Source organism: Rhinatrema bivittatum, chromosome 3 (genome assembly GCF_901001135.1).
Source record: "Rhinatrema bivittatum chromosome 3, aRhiBiv1.1, whole genome shotgun sequence".
Taxonomy (NCBI): domain Eukaryota; kingdom Metazoa; phylum Chordata; class Amphibia; order Gymnophiona; family Rhinatrematidae; genus Rhinatrema; species Rhinatrema bivittatum.
In genome coordinates, this window is record NC_042617.1 from 514,395,021 (window position 1) to 514,412,737 (window position 17,717).

Sequence of the window (17,717 nt, forward strand, 5' to 3'; positions counted from 1 at the left end):
GCAGCCAAGCCGCACATTTTACTTTAGGAAATTAGTGCTTACCCAAAGGTAGCCGCTAGTTTCTGCCGGCACCGGGAAAGTGCACAAAAAAGGGATTAAAAACTAGGGATGTGAATCGTTTTTCAACGATTAAAATTATCGTCCGATAATGTTTATATCGTCTTAAATCGTTATAGAACACGATACAATAGAAATTCTAACGATTTATCGTTAAAAATCGTTAAATCGTGTTAGTGCGCACTAACTCCCCATTAGTGCGCACTAACTCGATTTAGTGCGCACTAACTGAAAATGATACAAATAAACACTTTCCAGGTCACTGAAGGTCAGTTAGGAATGAATATGTGTTCCTATTGGCTGGCTGCCCTCTTATCTATTGATGTTACCAAGGTTACCACTGAGGTGATGGTTGGGGGGATGGGAAATGGAACTGGAAACTAACGAACACCAACAGAAAATGAAACAAAGTGTTCACACTTCCCAGGTCAGTAAAGGTCACTTAGGAATGAATATGTATGTATGTATTCCTATTGGCTGGCTGTGCTCTTATCTATTGATGTTACCAATATGGTTGGGGGGATGTGAAATGGAAACAGTTGGAAGCTTGACAAAAAAAGTAATGTAATGATCAGCACTCACGTGACTAGAACTTGTTTGTTTATTATTTTTGTTAGCAGGCACCTGAAATGCTAGTGCATGTTGAATTTGCCAATCACTGTGCATTTTAGAAAGGTGGTCCTGGCTGGAACTGTACACAGTTCAAATATATGTAATTGATTGTTGGTAAGTGTATTTTTTAAGTAGCCACACTGGCACCAGTATGTTTACTTTTCCTCCTACTTAACTCACTAGCTCAGCTTTGTAAGAAGGGCTTCTCTGCTTGTGTGTTGTTTTTGTTTGGTGTGAGGAGAGCAGAAACATCAGATCTTTATTCAATCTACTACAGTCATCTCTTACAGTGCCCTATCCCTATTAATACCAGGAGTGTTGTGATCTTCCTGCACACAGTGCCCTAACCCTGATACCAGTCTGAGACAGCTCCCTCCCTGCATTACTAGTGAGAGGCTGGCTTCACAGACAGGGGGGAGCTGCCTGACCCTCACTCCTGACTTCCCCCATGTCCCAGCTAGTGAATGGTGTGTGGGTGAGGGGGGGGGGGAGGATGGTGAAGTCTGAGACAGCTCCCTCCCTGCATTACTAGTGAGAGGCTGGCTTCACAGACAGGGGGGAGCTGCCTGACCCTCACTCCTGACTTCCCCCATGTCCCAGCTAGTGAATGGTGTGTGGGTGAGGGGGGGGAGGATGGTGAAGTCTGAGACAGCTCCCTCCCTGCATTACTAGTGAGAGGCTGGCTTCACAGACAGGGGGGAGCTGCCTGACCCTCACTCCTGACTTCCCCCATGTCCCAGCTAGTGAATGGTGTGTGGGTGAGGGGGGGGGGGGAGGATGGTGAAGTCTGAGACAGCTCCCTCCCTGCATTACTAGTGAGAGGCTGGCTTCACAGACAGGGGGGAGCTGCCTGACCCTCACTCCTGACTTCCCCCATGTCCCAGCTAGTGAATGGTGTGTGGGTGAGGGGGGGGGGGAGGATGGTGAAGTCTGAGACAGCTCCCTCCCTGCATTACTAGTGAGAGGCTGGCTTCACAGACAGGGGGGAGCTGCCTGACCCTCACTCCTGACTTCCCCCATGTCCCAGCTAGTGAATGGTGTGTGGGTGAGGGGGGGGGGGGGAGGATGGTGAAGTCTGAGACAGCTCCCTCCCTGCATTACTAGTGAGAGGCTGGCTTCACAGACAGGGGGGAGCTGCCTGACCCTCACTCCTGACTTCCCCCATGTCCCAGCTAGTGAATGGTGTGTGGGTGAGGGGGGGGAGGATGGTGAAGTCTGAGACAGCTCCCTCCCTGCATTACTAGTGAGAGGCTGGCTTCACAGACAGGGGGGAGCTGCCTGACCCTCACTCCTGACTTCCCCCATGTCCCAGCTAGTGAATGGTGTGTGGGTGGGGGGGGGGGGGGAGGATGGTGAAGTCTGAGACAGCTCCCTCCCTGCATTACTAGTGAGAGGCTGGCTTCACAGACAGGGGGGAGCTGCCTGACCCTCACTCCTGACTTCCCCCATGTCCCAGCTAGTGAATGGTGTGTGGGTAAGGGGGGGGGGGGGGAGGATGGTGAAGTCTGAGACAGCTCCCTCCCTGCATTACTAGTGAGAGGCTGGCTTCACAGACAGGGGGGAGCTGCCTGACCCTCACTCCTCCGGGGTATTGTGATCTTCCTGCACACAGTGCCCTATCCCTGATACCAGGGGTGTTGTGATCTTCCTGCATGCAGTGCCCTATCCCTATTAATACCAGGAGTGTTGTGATCTTCCTGCATGCAGTGCCCTATCCCTATTAATACCAGGAGTGTTGTGATCTTCCTGCATGCAGTGCCCTATCCCTGATATCGGGATGTGTGCAAGAAGATCACAACACCCCCGGTATCAGGAATAGGGCACTGTGTGCAGGAAGATCACAACACCCCCAGTATCAGGAATAGGGCACTGTGTGCAGGAAGATCACAACACCCCTGGTATTAGGGATAGGGCACTGTGTGCAGGAAGATCACAACACTCCTGGTATTAATAGGGATAGGGCACTGTGTGCAGGAAGATCACAATACCCCTGGTATCAGGGTTAGGGCACAAGTTCTAGTCACATTGACTGATCACATTACTTGTTTTGTCAAGCTACCAACTGTTTCCATTTCCCATCCCCCATATACTGTCAGTAGGAAACTTGGTAACATGAATAAATAAGAGGGCAGCCAATAGGAATACATATTCATTCCTAAACTGACCTTAACTGACCTGAAAAGTGTCAAATTGTATCATTTTCAGTTAGTGCGCACTAACTCCCAGTTAGTGCGCACTAACTCCCGTTAGTGCGCACTAACTCGAGTTAGTGCGCACTAATCGGAAAAAACGATTTTTAACGATTTTTTAACTAAAAAATCGTGCCTAAGACGATTTTCTTGCCCTGCCACACGATTTCTATCGTTAAGACGATATGGAAAGCGATTCACATCCCTAGTAAAAACTGCTTTTCTGTGCACCCTCCGACTTAATATCATATCAGGTCCCGAAGAGTAAAAAAAGTTAAAAAGAAAGAAAAAAATTTTTTTAAATGGGCCGGCGGCTGTCGGGCCGAAAACCGGACGCTCAATTTTGCCGGCGTCTGGTTTCCGAGCCCGTGGCTGTCAGCGGGCTCGAGAACCGACGCCGGCAAAATTAAGCGTTGGCTGTCAAACCCACTGACAGCCGCCGCTCTGGGCTAAAAGGAGGCGCTATGGACGCGCTAGTGTCCCTAGCACCTCCTTTTGCCTGTTTCTACCGCACCACCTAATTTGAATACTGAATCGCGCGCTCTAGCAAGTGGCCGGTGCTCGCACCGGGAGAGCGGGCATTCGTCCGCTCTCCCACAGACTTTACTGAATCAGCCTGAATGTGCATAGTTTAAAAATTACAAATCTATATGCATTGCTGCCTTCCCCTAATCTAAGTTCACCTCTGAGCACATCAACAATTTCCATAAGTAACATGTTGTTGATCACCTTGCATAATTTTACCCAGGGAAATGATGGCCAATTTTAAGACACCCTTTTTATCCAGGTGAATGGTTTTTGAAAATTGCCATCATAATGCTTTGTTTTACATAAATCTTGTAATTACAAGTATAAATGGCAACTTCAGAGTCATGTCTGTTGTAGTACACAACCAGAAGGACTGAAAGATTGCACAGGAAAAATCACCAAGAGCAACACATTTTATAACCATCTGCTTTTACTTCCACTTTAATTTTAAGGTGAATACACCCAGTCAAGCAACAGAGCAAACAGTTTGAAAAAACAACTGGACAGAATTCATATCTTGTGAAATATTTTGGGATAGTTTGCCTGGCAGAAACTAGAAGTGACTGTGTCCAATTTGAATTTTCCCCTCAAAATTTTGCTTACCACAATACTGGCCTCGGTGGATAGGTCTTTGCATGTGCTGCTTTCCCAGCACTGGCTGTGGATGCCCCGGGTATGAAGTAACAGTGTTACCAGCATTGCAAGAAGACAATTCCAAACCAGTCGCACCATTTTCAGGCAGAGTTCTGGGGGAAAGAGAGCAGAGTATGAGTACTTAAGAGAACACCACCTGATCAGCTTCCCTTGCACAAGACTGTGCACACTGCGGGCAGTGCACTGTGCCACTGGTGACAAAGTAAGAGGCAGCAATAAATGCAGGAAACCCATAGGAAAAGAGAAACCAAATCCAATCGTAAGCATTCATTGCAATGCTGGACTTGGGATATTGGGAGCTTCAATGGGAAGAAAATAAATAAAGACTTAGCTTCAGTAGTTGATACTGACAAGCTACAGCTTGTCATGCTCATCATTAAGCATAGGGAGGATAACTTTAAAAAACGTTGCACTGCATCATATATGCTTGTATATGGCGTACACAGATTTACAATAGTATTTAATAATCCATACATCTCACATGTGCATATATTATAAAATATGCATCTCTACCCTGCAATATATGTGCATAAGTATTCCTACATGCAAATACGTGCAGCATATTGAAAGTATTTCATTGTATTGAATGCATGTGCTTTTCCAACCTATTTTAAAAATATATATACATGCTTATCAATATTTATTTATGTATTTATTTATTTGTTTAGTTTTATATACCGTCATTCGGTTCAGCCATCATAACGGTTTACAAAAATCAAACAGAGAATAAACCATTAAAAACATTGATGCATAAATTAATAGTGGAAAAGAAGAAGGGATCGGGGAGAGGTTGGTGGTGAAAAAGGGAGCATAAGGAAAAGGGAAAAGGATAGTGGTAACAGTATTGGTATTTAAACATATTCAGGATGGTCTTCTAGTGTTGTTAATTATAAGTTCATATTGCTATTATGATGGTCGTTGCCAGATGATATTTCATTATCTCTTTTGCATGAGTATGGTTGGTAGTCTTGGTTAAAATTAGATTGTTGAAATAAATAATCATTAACGTAGACTTTATGAAAAAGAAAAGTCTTTAGATCTTTTTTGAAAGTTTTGATATTCGTTTGAGTTCTTAAATAAGGTGGTAAGGAGTTCCATTTTTTAGGACAAGCTATGGAGAAAGCTCTATTTCTTGTTGTTGAAAGATGAGCATCTTTGATGGGTGGAATTATTAGACATGAGGTATTATTTGATAGAAGATTCCTGTTGTTGTTCTGTAACATGATTTTTAAGCTTGTTTGTTTGTGGTGATCGGAATGAATTAATTTGTGTATAATTATTAAAATCTTATAATCAATTCATGATTTAATAGGGAGCCAGTGTAGTGAAGATAATATAGGGGTAATGTGATCATTCTCTTTTTTTCCAGTTAAAATTCTTGCTGCAGCGTTTTGAAGAATCTGTAAAGGCTTGATGTTGATACATGGAAGGCCAATCATAAGGGAATTACAGTAGTCAATGGTTGAGAAGATAATTAGTTGTAAAACTGTTCTGAAATCTACTAAATTTAGAAAAGGTTTTATCCGCCGTAGACTTAGGAGTTTGTGATAACCTTCTTTGATTTTGGTGGTAATGTGGTTATTATAAGATAGGTTATTGTCAATTATTACTCCAAGGTTTCTGGCGTGATTGACAGGGGGTATTGGCTTAATTTGATTGTTAGTTGTGAATAATGGTGGTGGTAATACAATGGGTTTTTTGTTCATTATAAGTATTTCGGTTTTATCAATGTTGATTATGAGTTTTAATTTTGTAAGGAGTTGCTTGATTGATTCAAGTAATAAAGACGTGTCTTTATAAGTATCATCAATGGAGTTTCTTATGGGAATTAAAAGTTGGATGTCATCAGCATAAAGGTAGTGGGTGATTTGCAGATCATTTAATAGCTGGCAAATTGGTAAGAGGTATATGTTAAGTAAAGTCGCAGATAACGCTGAACCTTGAGGAACTCCAGTATTGAGTGTAATTTTTTTTAGAGATGTTGTTATTAAATGAAACTTGATAAGTTCTGTTGGAGAGATATAGATAAATGGGCTCGGACCAACGTGCCGTGAATACGCCATGAGCTCAAATTTTTGTGTATGTCCGAGTTGGCTGTGGGACCGTCAACAGCTTCATTCGGGCCTTTACCTCTGTCTAGCAGCAGATTGCTGCAACAGGAAAGTTAAAAACACAGGCTGCCAGTGTTTTCATCCTCGGAGGCTACAGCAGCTGTTCATCTTTTTAAGGGACCAGCATGTCAGCACTACTGGCTACCAATGCGGGGGTCCTTGGCAGTAAAGTTAAAAAGCCAGGAAAACAAGGTCACAAACCTGCCAAGATTGACCCAAAGGCAAAACTTGAAAGAAGTCATCAGAGTGCAAGAGAATGCAGGGCAAGGAAGAAACTGAGATAGCAATATTTGGAGAAGCTGGTATCCAGCAGAGAGAGGGCAATCTGTGCCCTGAAAGAAGAACTGGAAATGCATATATATTAGGAATGTGCATCGTTTTTTTGACGGATGAAAATATCGTACGATATTTTCTAATCCGAAACGTATCAGGGGTCCCAGAAAACGATAGGAAAACCCCACAAAATTTTTGTGTGGTTTTCTTATCATTTTTTTTTGGGGGGGGGGGGGGGGGGAAGAAAGGGCACACAGGAAAAAAAACCCCAAACCCACCCCGACCCTTTAGATCTAACTATTTACTATCCCCCACCCTCCCGATCCCCCCCAAAACTTTCCTAAAGTACCTGGTGGGCCAGCGGAGGTCCCGGGAGCGATCTCCTGCTCTCGGGCCATCGGCTGCCACTAATCAAAATGGCGCCAATGGCCCTTTGCCCTTACCATATGACAGGGGCTATCGGTGCCATTGGCCGGCCCCTATCACATGGTAGGAGCAATGAATGGCCCGCGCCATTTTTTAAGATGGCGTGGGCCATGGTAAGGGCAAAGGGCCACCGGCACCATTTTGTTTACTGGCAGCCAATGGCCCGAGAGCAGGAGATCACTCTCGGGACCCCCGCTGGACCACCAGGTACTTTAGGAAAGTTTGGGGGGGGGGATTCTAAATAATTAGATTTAAAGGGTCGGGGTGGGTTGTTGTTTTTTTTTTCGGCTTGGGACAGCCGAAAACAAAAACCATCCGGACAGCACGAAACGGAATTTCCCGTGGGTCTACGATCCCGTAACCGGAACCGATTCCGGCACCCAATTCACATCTCTAAAATATATTGATGAATGTGTCGGATGTGCCGGACAGCTCAGCCGAATCACATCAATGACAAATGATCAAGGCAGCCATGCTGGGGGGTAGGAGGACTCACCAAAGGAGAAATGATGCTGCGACAGAGGCAATGCAGGAAGCAGGCGCAAAAGGGCTGGTTCTTCGGCAAACAAACATCTCGCCCATTTTAACGGGCTCAGCGGCTTGTATTTATGTGCAAAAATAAAGTAGGATTTAATTAGGTAAAGTCCAATTTACGCGTTAGTCAGGTATTTTAAAACATTAACTCTTTGCCTGGTCCTTATCTAGGTCATCAAGACCCGCCTGATTCTTCAGCCTGAACTCCCCAGTGTTCACCCAGAGCTTCCACCTGGCCAATAGCACACAATGAACACGTTTTGTATCACTTACACCAGATAATTAGCAGGTGTAAAATTACGCCAGGAAGTTGGTAAAGCTACCCGTGTAAGAGTCTTTTAAAATAGCAACTTATTAGGGGGATTTATCATTCCGCAATGAGTACAGTGGAATGATGACCCATGAACAAAAAAGGAGTTGGGGGGGGGGTTTATATTATGCAGCCGGCCGCATTGTGGCGGTGTGCTTTCGCCTACCACGGTCATGGCCGGGCCGCACATTTTCGCCCCCATAGCACCACGGAAAAGGTGGTGTTATTTCCCGCGGTACTGCTGGTAATAATGTGGAAAACATTATATTTTGATAAATGACTCTGTATGTGCGTAAGTCATGGCCTTGCCCCAAGTGCCCCTAGACCGCCCCCTTTTTACATGCATATGTTTATAAAAGAGCATGCACACAAGTAGATGCTACTGACACACAGTTTTTGCTAATTTGTTGTGCAGAACTCTGAAAATTCACCCCAATTTGTTTATTTACCTTCATGTAACTTTTAATGATGTGCTATTTCACCAGAACCTTTGTTTCTCACTGGTTTATTCTGGTTTTACATGCTGGGTTGATAATTACTAAGTCAGGAACTCTGCATTAGTTGCTTCTTGTGCTTGCTAATCTTGTATTTTTTTTATAAAAACATTCTTGGTTTCTCTACTTTGACGCTTTGGCATAACTTTTTGTTCTCTGATGTGTGTAGCAGATATTTACTATAATGCATAGTTCTGATGTGGTTCTATAGTTTTGTACTTACAGGTTTGTTTTCTCTTACCAATAAATATTAACATTTATAATCGCACATCTTTCAGTAGAACTCTATAAGTGTTCTTTTTTTCAGCCCTGTACCAATGATGTTGTGGCTGATGAGTCCATTCTGTCCCCAGAGAAGACAGAAATCCTTTGTACCTATTTGCCACAGACCATCAACGCCTTCCTGACCCTTCACAAAAAGGTGCACCTATTTTAACATAGTTCTTGTATAGTGCACAGTACAATAGTTCAGGGATGTAGGTTTCAGAGATAAGGCATGATGTGGAAAAACATTTTTGGAAAATTGTTACTGCCAAATTTCTTTTTAAAGTGTAATGCGTTGATTATTCACCTATTGAAAATGGTGCAAACGTTTTTGTACTACAGTTCTAGAAGCTGTGTTGATCCTGGAGACAACTGACATCTTATTCGGCTATAATATCCTCTCAAGAGCTAACGAGGTATTGTACTACTTGAGATTTCTGAGAGCACACAGGTGTCTGAACAAGGGAGCTATGCAGCATCATAATCATGTGCAACATATTTTTGTTGGCTATTTATAAAGGAATCATAAACTACTAAGATTCCAATTTATTAATAAAAGGCAGTGTTTGGATATTTATAACATAGCCAAATGTATTAAAGATTAAATATGTAGAATTAGCTGGATCTATGAATTATACACACAGCTATCAAATTATCTTGGCGTCAACTTAGATATAGGAGGCTAACGTACATTTTAGGATACATTTTCAAAGGCTGGGATGGTAACTTTCAAACTGGCACATGGACGCACATGGGTGCACGTTATAAAATAGCCTGGCTGCATGCATGTGTGCCAAATTTTAAGTGGGCATGCGCATGGGCACACAAATCCTGCTTCTACCATGTACTTCGGGGGATTTTAAAAGGGGTGCATGCATTGCTATTCCCAGTTTTAGCAGTTTATCCCAGGTTCATTCAGTGACAAGATAGATCCTCCAACCCCCCCCCCCCCACCCTAGTTTAATAGCCTTCACTCACCCCAGTTAGCCTTAACCCTTAAAACCCCACAGATATGCCTAGTTTTCTGTAAATTACAACTAAACTTACAGGGCATCCATTGTGACAGCACATAGGTACTCCCGAGTCCTGCCCTTCTGAAAATCTGCTTACCGTGCACAGAGACTATTTATGCACATATGTGCCAGTTTTACCCGCACAGCCTCCATGTAGCTCTTTGAAAATTACCCCTAAAGTTTAAAAATTGTGCACATGCATCTAATGTGCATGCTTTACTCCCTCATTTGAGATTACTTCAAGCAGACGTCCTCAAATTTAGTCCTCGAGGGCTGCAACCCAATCAGATTTTCAGTATTTTCACAATAAATATGCATGCGCTCTATTTGCATTCAGTAGATCTCATACATATTTGTTGTGGGAACCCTGAAAACCCTACTGGTTTGGTCGATGACATTTTCTATTTCATTTCAAATGACAGCACATCCCTAGTTTCTTACCAATCAGTTTAGGGGCTTGTTTAAGAAACCATGGTAAAATAGCACGTTCTAGGCAACTAAACCCTGTAGCAAAGTATCACGCGTAGTCTTTCTTCAAAAAAATGTCACAAAAACTTTAACTATACCTCATTTAGGTGTAGTTAATTAGGTGAAATTGTACTTGCGAAGGGTTTTTTGGACATAGTAACTAAGTATTCATAGCTAATGAACTGCTTTACATATTTCTGCATCTCAGTCAATCATAATTTCACAAGCATAAAACAAACAACACACAAAAAGTTGCAATTTGTAAAGCAAATGGTAAAATTATGCATGCAGAGCAGGTTATTTTCAAATAACCTGTGCTGGGCTAAAGTACACCAGTAGGTAGGCCAAATTTTCAAAACAGACCTATATGCATAAGTTTGCTTTGAAAATTTTTGGGTTGTCCTGGTAGGTGTATGGAGATACATGCATAAAGTTATTCCTGCTGCCTAGCAAGTGGAACTTTCTTCATGCAGATTTACAGCCTAACTGCTATGGAGACGGAAAATACTGAAGAGCTGCACTTCCTGCAGGGGTATATGTACTAGGGTTGACGTCAGATTGAAATCTGATCCGTCTCCAACTGCTATCAGGAGTAGGGATGTGAATCGTTTTTTGACGATTTAAAACAATAGTCAGATATATTTTAAATCGTCAAAAATCATTAGAACCGCGATACAATAACAATTCCCCCGATTTATCGTCAAAAAATCATAACTCGGGGGAGGGGGGAGGGCGGGAAAACTGGCACACCAAAACAACCCTAAAACCCACCCCGACCCTTTAAAACAAATCCCCCACCCTCCCGAACTCCCCCAAAATGTTTTAAATTACCTGGGGTCCAGTGGGGGGGACCCGGCGCGATCTCCCGCTCTCGGGCCACGGCTGTGTTAATAGAAATGGCGCCGGTGGCCCTTTGCCCTTACCATATGACAGGGCAAAGGTAGCGCCGGCGCCATTTTGGTTCCTGACACCCGACGTCACGAGTGCAGGAGATCGCTCCCGGACCCCCGCTGGACCCCCAGGGACTTTTGGCCAGCTTGGGGGGGCCTCCTGACCCCCACAAGACTTGCCAAAAGTCCAGCGGGCGTCCGGGAGCGACCTCCTGCACTCGCGCCGTTTTGCCAATATTCAAAATGGCGTCGGCGCTACCTTTGCCCTCACTATGTACGCCATTTTGTACGAGAAGGTGCCCCGGTCCCGGGGGCTGGTCCAGAGGCCTCGACCACGCCCCCGGGCACGCCCCCGAAACGCCACGTCGTTTCGGGAACGCCCCTGGACACGCCCCCTCCCTCCCCTTTTCGAAAGCGTAAAGCCCCGGGACTTACGCGCGTCCCGGGGCTTTACGCACGCTGGCGGCCTATGCAAAATAGGCGTGCGCGGGCCTTTTAAAATCTGCCCCTAAGTGCATAACCCTTAACTGTGTGTGTGAAATGGGGCAGGGCTGTTATGCAAGGCTATAAGGTTCACCTAGGGCACCTAATAGCCTTGCTCCAACCATGGGTTCGGGGAGGGGGGGGGGGGGCATGGTGACAGTTTTTAAAGTTTGTATCCCTGAAGGGAGCTGGGGTTTTTTTGGTGGGCTGGGACCGACACTGAATGAACAGGGGGTGGGGGTTGGGGGGCAGTACAGTAATTGTTTGCACAGGGCAGCAAAAATGCTAGCACTGGCCCCGTGTAATTAACCAAAAGAATGTGGAGTCTGTACTGAAAGATGAGATGAGACTGAAAGACCTAAATGCATATACACTGGAAGAGAAAAGAGACAGGGGAGATATGGTATGGACTTTTAATACCTTAAAGGTATTAATAATGCATAAGAATCAAACCTTTTCCGATGTAAAGAAAACAAAGAGTCATGATATGAAACCCTTGAAGGACAGACTCAGGAGCAATGTCAGAAAATATTTCTTCACAGAAAGGGTGGTGGATGAATGGAATGCCCTCATGGAAGAGGTAGTGAAATACATTTCAAAAGGGTATGGGATAAAAAACAAAAAGAGTATCTCTAGTGACTAGATGATGGAAATGAAGAAACTGGTTAACTTTTGTCAACTTTAGGTTTAACATTTCTGCATGGAGGTAACTGTTAGGATTTAGTTAGGATGTGGGCCCTGGGCCGAGGTGAGAGATGATTTCGTCCACAGGGAGGAGCCCCATGGGCCTCACCGTCGGGAGGAGAGGTCTCAGTGACGTCAGACACAGTATCAGTCTAGAGTCTTTATTAAAGAGATAGAAGCACTACCCGTGGAGTGGGGGGTGCCAGAGAGGAGGTCTCACAGACCCAGAGACACAGGGTCGGTGGAAAGGGGGCTACATAGAGGGAATACCTCCATAGAGTTGGTAATGGTCCACATACATGGTACACCGATGAGGTCTTCAGTAGAGATGGTAGTGATCTGTGGAGCGGAGTATACCAAAGGGGTCTTTGGTAGAGATGGTAGTGGCCCACGGAGCAGGGTACACTGAAGAAGGTCCTCAGCAGAGATGGTAGTGGTCCGCAGAGTGGGGTACACCGATGAGGTCCTTAGTAGAGATGGTAATGGTCCGCGGAGTACACCAGAGAGGGTCCTCAGTAGAGATGATAGCGATCCGCAGATCGGTACGCTGACGAGCGGGGTACACCGGTGAGGATCCTCAGTAGAGGTGATAGTAGTCCGCAGAGCAGGGAACACCAATGAGGTCCACAGAAGAGTTGGTAAAGGCCCGCAGAGCGGGGTACGTCAGAGGCAGTCCTCCATAGAGATGGTAATGGTCCGCAGAGTGGAGTACTTACGAAGAAAGTAGCGATGGTTCCAGGGAAGCCCCGGGGAACAGGGCAGGCAGGATCCCTGGCATCAGGTCCTCCGAGGAGCGGATAGCCGAAGACGAGAAGAGGGACCCTGAGAAATGGGTACCTGAGACGTCTACGCCAGGAAGCAGAAACTGTAACGCAGGTCCTCTGAGAGCGAGGCGGATTTAGCAAGGATGGGTCTCTTTGCCAAGTCGTTGGTAAGCAGGGGTAGCTGGTTTAAATATCCTGAAGGGATGACATCATCCAGACAGGGCGGCCCCAAGGTTCCCACCATGACATGCTTAAGACTGGCCTGTGCACGCCTAAAGAATCCCGATGGCAAGTTGGTGGTCGGTGGCGTCCGTGCTGCCCCAGGAGGCCTGGGAGCTGTAGGCAGGCCGTCGGCAGCTGGCGGAGGCTGCCAGTGCACCCCATGGAGTCAGGGAAGTGTAAAGAGAGGTGAGCAACAGTGGTCGCAGCCAACTGCGACCGACGGAAGTAACAGTAACCTGCATGGAGTGGCAGTTACTCCTCTAAACTACTTGCTGGGCAGACTGGTTTAGGTCTTTATCTATCATTGTTTACTATGTTACTATATGTGGGTTTGGATACAGTCTGTTCATACCTTTTACAGGCAGACTTTATCCTGAATTTTCAAAGCACACTTATGCATTTAGGGGCAGATTTTAAAAAACCTACGCGTGTAAATCCATTGGATTTACACGCGTAGATGGGGTTATGCGCACCGGGCCTATTTTAGAAAGGCCCAGCGACGCGCGTAAAGCCCCGGGATGCGCGATTGTCCTGGGGCTTCAAAAAAGGGGCGGGGAGGGGGCAGGGCGGGGTGGTCTGGGGTTGGGCGGGGGCCAGAGGCCTCCAGCAAAGCGGCCATTTTCCACTGTGTCGGAGGATCGCGTGCCGGCTCCTGTACCTTGGGCCTGCAGGTGCAACAGGTAAAATAAATGTCGGGGGGGGGGATTAGGCTAGGGCTAGGGGGTGGGAGGGTTAGGGGAAGAGGAAGGGAGGTTAGGTTAGGGGGTTAGGAAGTTCCCTCCAAGGCTGCTCCGAAATCGGACAGAAATAACATAGTAAACAACGTCCGAAATCGGAGCAGCCTGGGAGGGAATGGGGGAAGGCTGCGAGTGTCGGCGCGCGCAAGTTGCACAATTGTGCACCCCCTTGCACCCGATTTTATAACATACGTGCACCTGCATGCGCACGTTATAAAATCGGGCGTCCATGTGCCTGTGTCGGGTAGCACGCGCACATGGACGCGCGAGCACAATCTTTTAAAATCTACCCCATAAGTTGTCTTTGAGCATTCATGGGTAACTGACCTTGTACACGCGCACATTAGCAGCATAAATTTACACCTCCTCTTTTCAAGGTATAAGTTGTATGGGTTAACATGCAGGAACTCCGCGTGGCCCCATATACATGTGTATATGGCTGTGTGGAGATCTACTATAGTATTTTATAATCTTTGCATATCAGGTATGCACAGATTATAAAATACACATGTGTCTACCCCCCAACATATGTGCGTATGATTATACATGAATACCTGCAATGAATTGAAAGTGCTTGCCTTACATACCTGTTGTGTTATGTTCTTAGGTTCTTATTTTATGCGTGAAAAATAATAAATCTTGCTCGAATAAAATCCTGATTTTTTTACATGGCAGTTAGTATATTTTAAAACAGGCATGTATAATTGAAATCACCAGTTTGTTGTTACCTCCTCCAGTTAACACAGTCTTTTTCCAGGTCATCGAGATCCTCCTAGTTTGTCACCCTGAACTCCCCCCCCCCCCCCCCCCCCAGGTCACCCAGACCTCCCACCCAACCAATAGCAGAAAATGGACAAGTCTGACATCAGTTGCATGAGGATATTAGCAGGTGTAAAATTGCACAAATAAGTTGCCAAATGACTCACTTAAGTGCCTTATAAAAATAGCAACTAAAGACGATAACTTTCAAAGGGCGCGCAGGCATGCAATGATGCGTGTGCATCGGCACGTGCCCAGGAACGCGGCTATTTTATAATTTATGCACACATACATGGATATCTTATAAAAAAGCTTGGGCACATGTATGTGTGCACCTTATTTTGCAACTGGGTGTACATTGCCACACAAATCTGGGCATGACCCAAGCAAGTGGGAGAATTTATAACCAGTGCAAGTCCATGTCATGGCCAGTTTCACCAGTTTGCTCATAAGAACATAAGAAAATGCCATACTGGGTCAGACCAAGGGTCCATCAAGCCCAGTATCCTGTTTCCAACAGTGGCCAATCCAGGCCACAAGAACCTGGCAAGCACCCAAAAAACCAAGTCTATTCCCTGTTACCATTGCTAATGGCAGTGGCTATTCTCTAAGTGAATTTAATAGCAGGTAATGGACTTCTCCTCCAAGAACTTATCCAATCCTTTTTTAAACACAGCTATACTAACTGCACTAACCACATCCTCTGGCAACAAATTCCAGAGTTTAATTGTGCATTGAGTAAAAATGAACTTTCTCCGATTAGTTTTAAATGTGCCCCATGCTAACTTCATGGAGTGCCCCCTAGTCTTTCTACTATCCGAAAGAGTAAATAACCTATTCACATCTACTCGTTCTAGACCTCTCATGATTTTAAACATCTCTATCATATCCCCCCTTAGCCATCTCTTCTCCAAGCTGAAAAGACCTAACCTCTTTAGTCTTTCCTCGTAGGGGAGCTGTTCCATTCCCCTTATCATTTTGGTAGCCCTTCTCTGTACCTTCTCCATCACAATTATATCTTTTTTGAGATGCGGCTGTTACGGTCTCAGTCGCGACGGTCGCAACCCGGCCCTCACCTCCTTGGTCCCGTTCCGTCTCCGAGAGCCTGCGGCCTGTTTCGCGGCGTCCCCACGGGGGGGACGCCACCGAGAAACCCTTCCTGGATGCTGTCTCCTTAGGTGCGTGCGCTCGCAGGAGCCGCGCTTATGAAGGCCTTTTCCCGCCACTGAAGGTTCTGCCTTACCCCTGACGCCAGACGCTCCAGCCTATGTAAGGCCGCCACGAAGCCCAGAACCGTTAGATGATCGAGGGGTTAAAGGGGCACTTAGAGAAGATAAGGCCATCGCGGAAAGATTAAATGATTTCTTTGCTTCGGTGTTTACTGAAGAGGATGTTGGGGAGGTACCCGTAATGGAGAAGGTTTTCATGGGTAATGATTCAGATGGACTGAATCAAATCACGGTGAACCTAGAAGATGTGGTAGGCCTGATTGACAAACTGAAGAGTAAATCACCTGGACCGGATGGTATACACCCCAGAGTTCTGAAGGAACTAAAAATGAAATTTCAGACCTATTAGTAAAAATTTGTAACTTATCATTAAAATCATCCATTGTACCTGAAGACTGGAGGATAGCAAATGTAACCCCAATATTTAAAAAGGGCTCCAGGGGCGATCCGGGAAACTACAGACCGGTTAGCCTGACTTCAGTGCCAGGAAAAATAGTGGAAAGTGTTATAAACATCAAAATCACAGAACATATAGAAAGACATGGTTTAATGGAACAAAGTCAGCATGGCTTTACCCAGGGCAAGTCTTGCCTCACAAATCTGCTTCACTTTTTTGAAGGAGTTAATAAACATGTGGATAAAGGTGAACCGGTAGATATAGTATACTTGGATTTTCAGAAGGCGTTTGACAAAGTTCCTCATGAGAGGCTTCTAGGAAAAGTAAAAAGTCATGGGATAGGTGGCGATGTCCTTTCGTGGATTGCAAACTGGCTAAAAGACAGGAAACAGAGAGTAGGATTAAATGGGCAATTTTCTCAGTGGAAGGGAGTGGACAGTGGAGTACCTCAGGGTTCTGTGTTGGGACCCTTACTGTTCAATATATTTATAAATGATCTGGAAAGAAATACGACGAGTGAGATAATCAAATTTGCAGATGACACAAAATTGTGCAGAGTAGTTAAATCACAAGCAGATTGTGATAAATTGCAGGAAGACCTTGTGAGACTGGAAAATTGGGCATCGAAATGGCAGATGAAATTTAATGTGGATAAGTGCAAGGTGATGCATATAGGGAAAATAACCCATGCTATAATTACACGATGTTGGGTTCCATATTAGGTGCTACAACCCAAGAAAGAGATCTAGGTGTCATAGTGGATAACACATTGAAATCGTCGGTTCAGTGTGCTGTGGCAGTCAAAAAAGCAAACAGAATGTTGGGAATTATTAGAAAAGGAATGATGAATAAAACGGAAAATGTCATAATGCCTCTGTATCGCTCCATGGTGAGACCGCACCTTGAATACTGTGTACAATTCTGGTCGCCGCATCTCAAAAAAGATATAATTGCGATGGAGAAGGTACAGAGAAGGGCTACCAAAATGATAAGGGGAATGGAACAACTCCCCTATGAGGAAAGACTAAAGAGGTTAGGACTTTTCAGCTTGGAGAAGAGACGACTGAGGGGGGATATGATAGAGGTGTTTAAAATCATGAGAGGTCTAGAACAGGTAGATGTGAATCGGTTATTTACTCTTTCGGATAGTAGAAGGACTAGGGGACACTCCATGAAGTTAGCATGGGGCACATTTAAAACTAATCGGAGAAAATATTTTTTACTCAATGCACAATTAAACTCTGGAATTTGTTGCCAGAGAATGTGGTTCGTGCAGTTAGTATAGCTGTGTTTAAAAAAGGATTGGATAAGTTCTTGGAGGAGAAGTCCATTACCTGCTATTAAGTTCACTTAGAGAATAGCCACTGCCATTAGCAATGGTTACATGGAATAGACTTAGTTTTTGGGTACTTGCCAGGTTCTTATGGCCTGGATTGGCCACTGTTGGAAACAGGATGCTGGGCTTGATGGACCCTTGGTCTGACCCAGTATGGCATTTTCTTATGTTCTTATGTTCTTAACTTTGCCTTGCAACGGGGTTCCTTGCGCTTCCCAGTTGCTCCGAGCCCCGGAGCCTGCTATTGCCTTAGCAGCTCCGTTCCTGCCTAAGACTTGCTACG

At 45.2% G+C, this 17,717-nt stretch overlaps 1 protein-coding gene across 1 annotated transcript in view; it reads right to left on the reverse strand.

Moving 5' to 3' along the window:
* Window positions 1–4,118, reverse strand: part of POMC (proopiomelanocortin) — a 29,860-nt gene extending 25,742 nt beyond the window's left edge. The window contains exon 1 of the mRNA XM_029597032.1: window positions 3,990–4,118. Coding sequence (XP_029452892.1) covers window positions 3,990–4,118 — 129 coding nt within the window. The remainder of the gene's footprint in view (window positions 1–3,989) is intronic.
* Window positions 4,119–17,717: the final 13,599 nt, after the last annotated feature.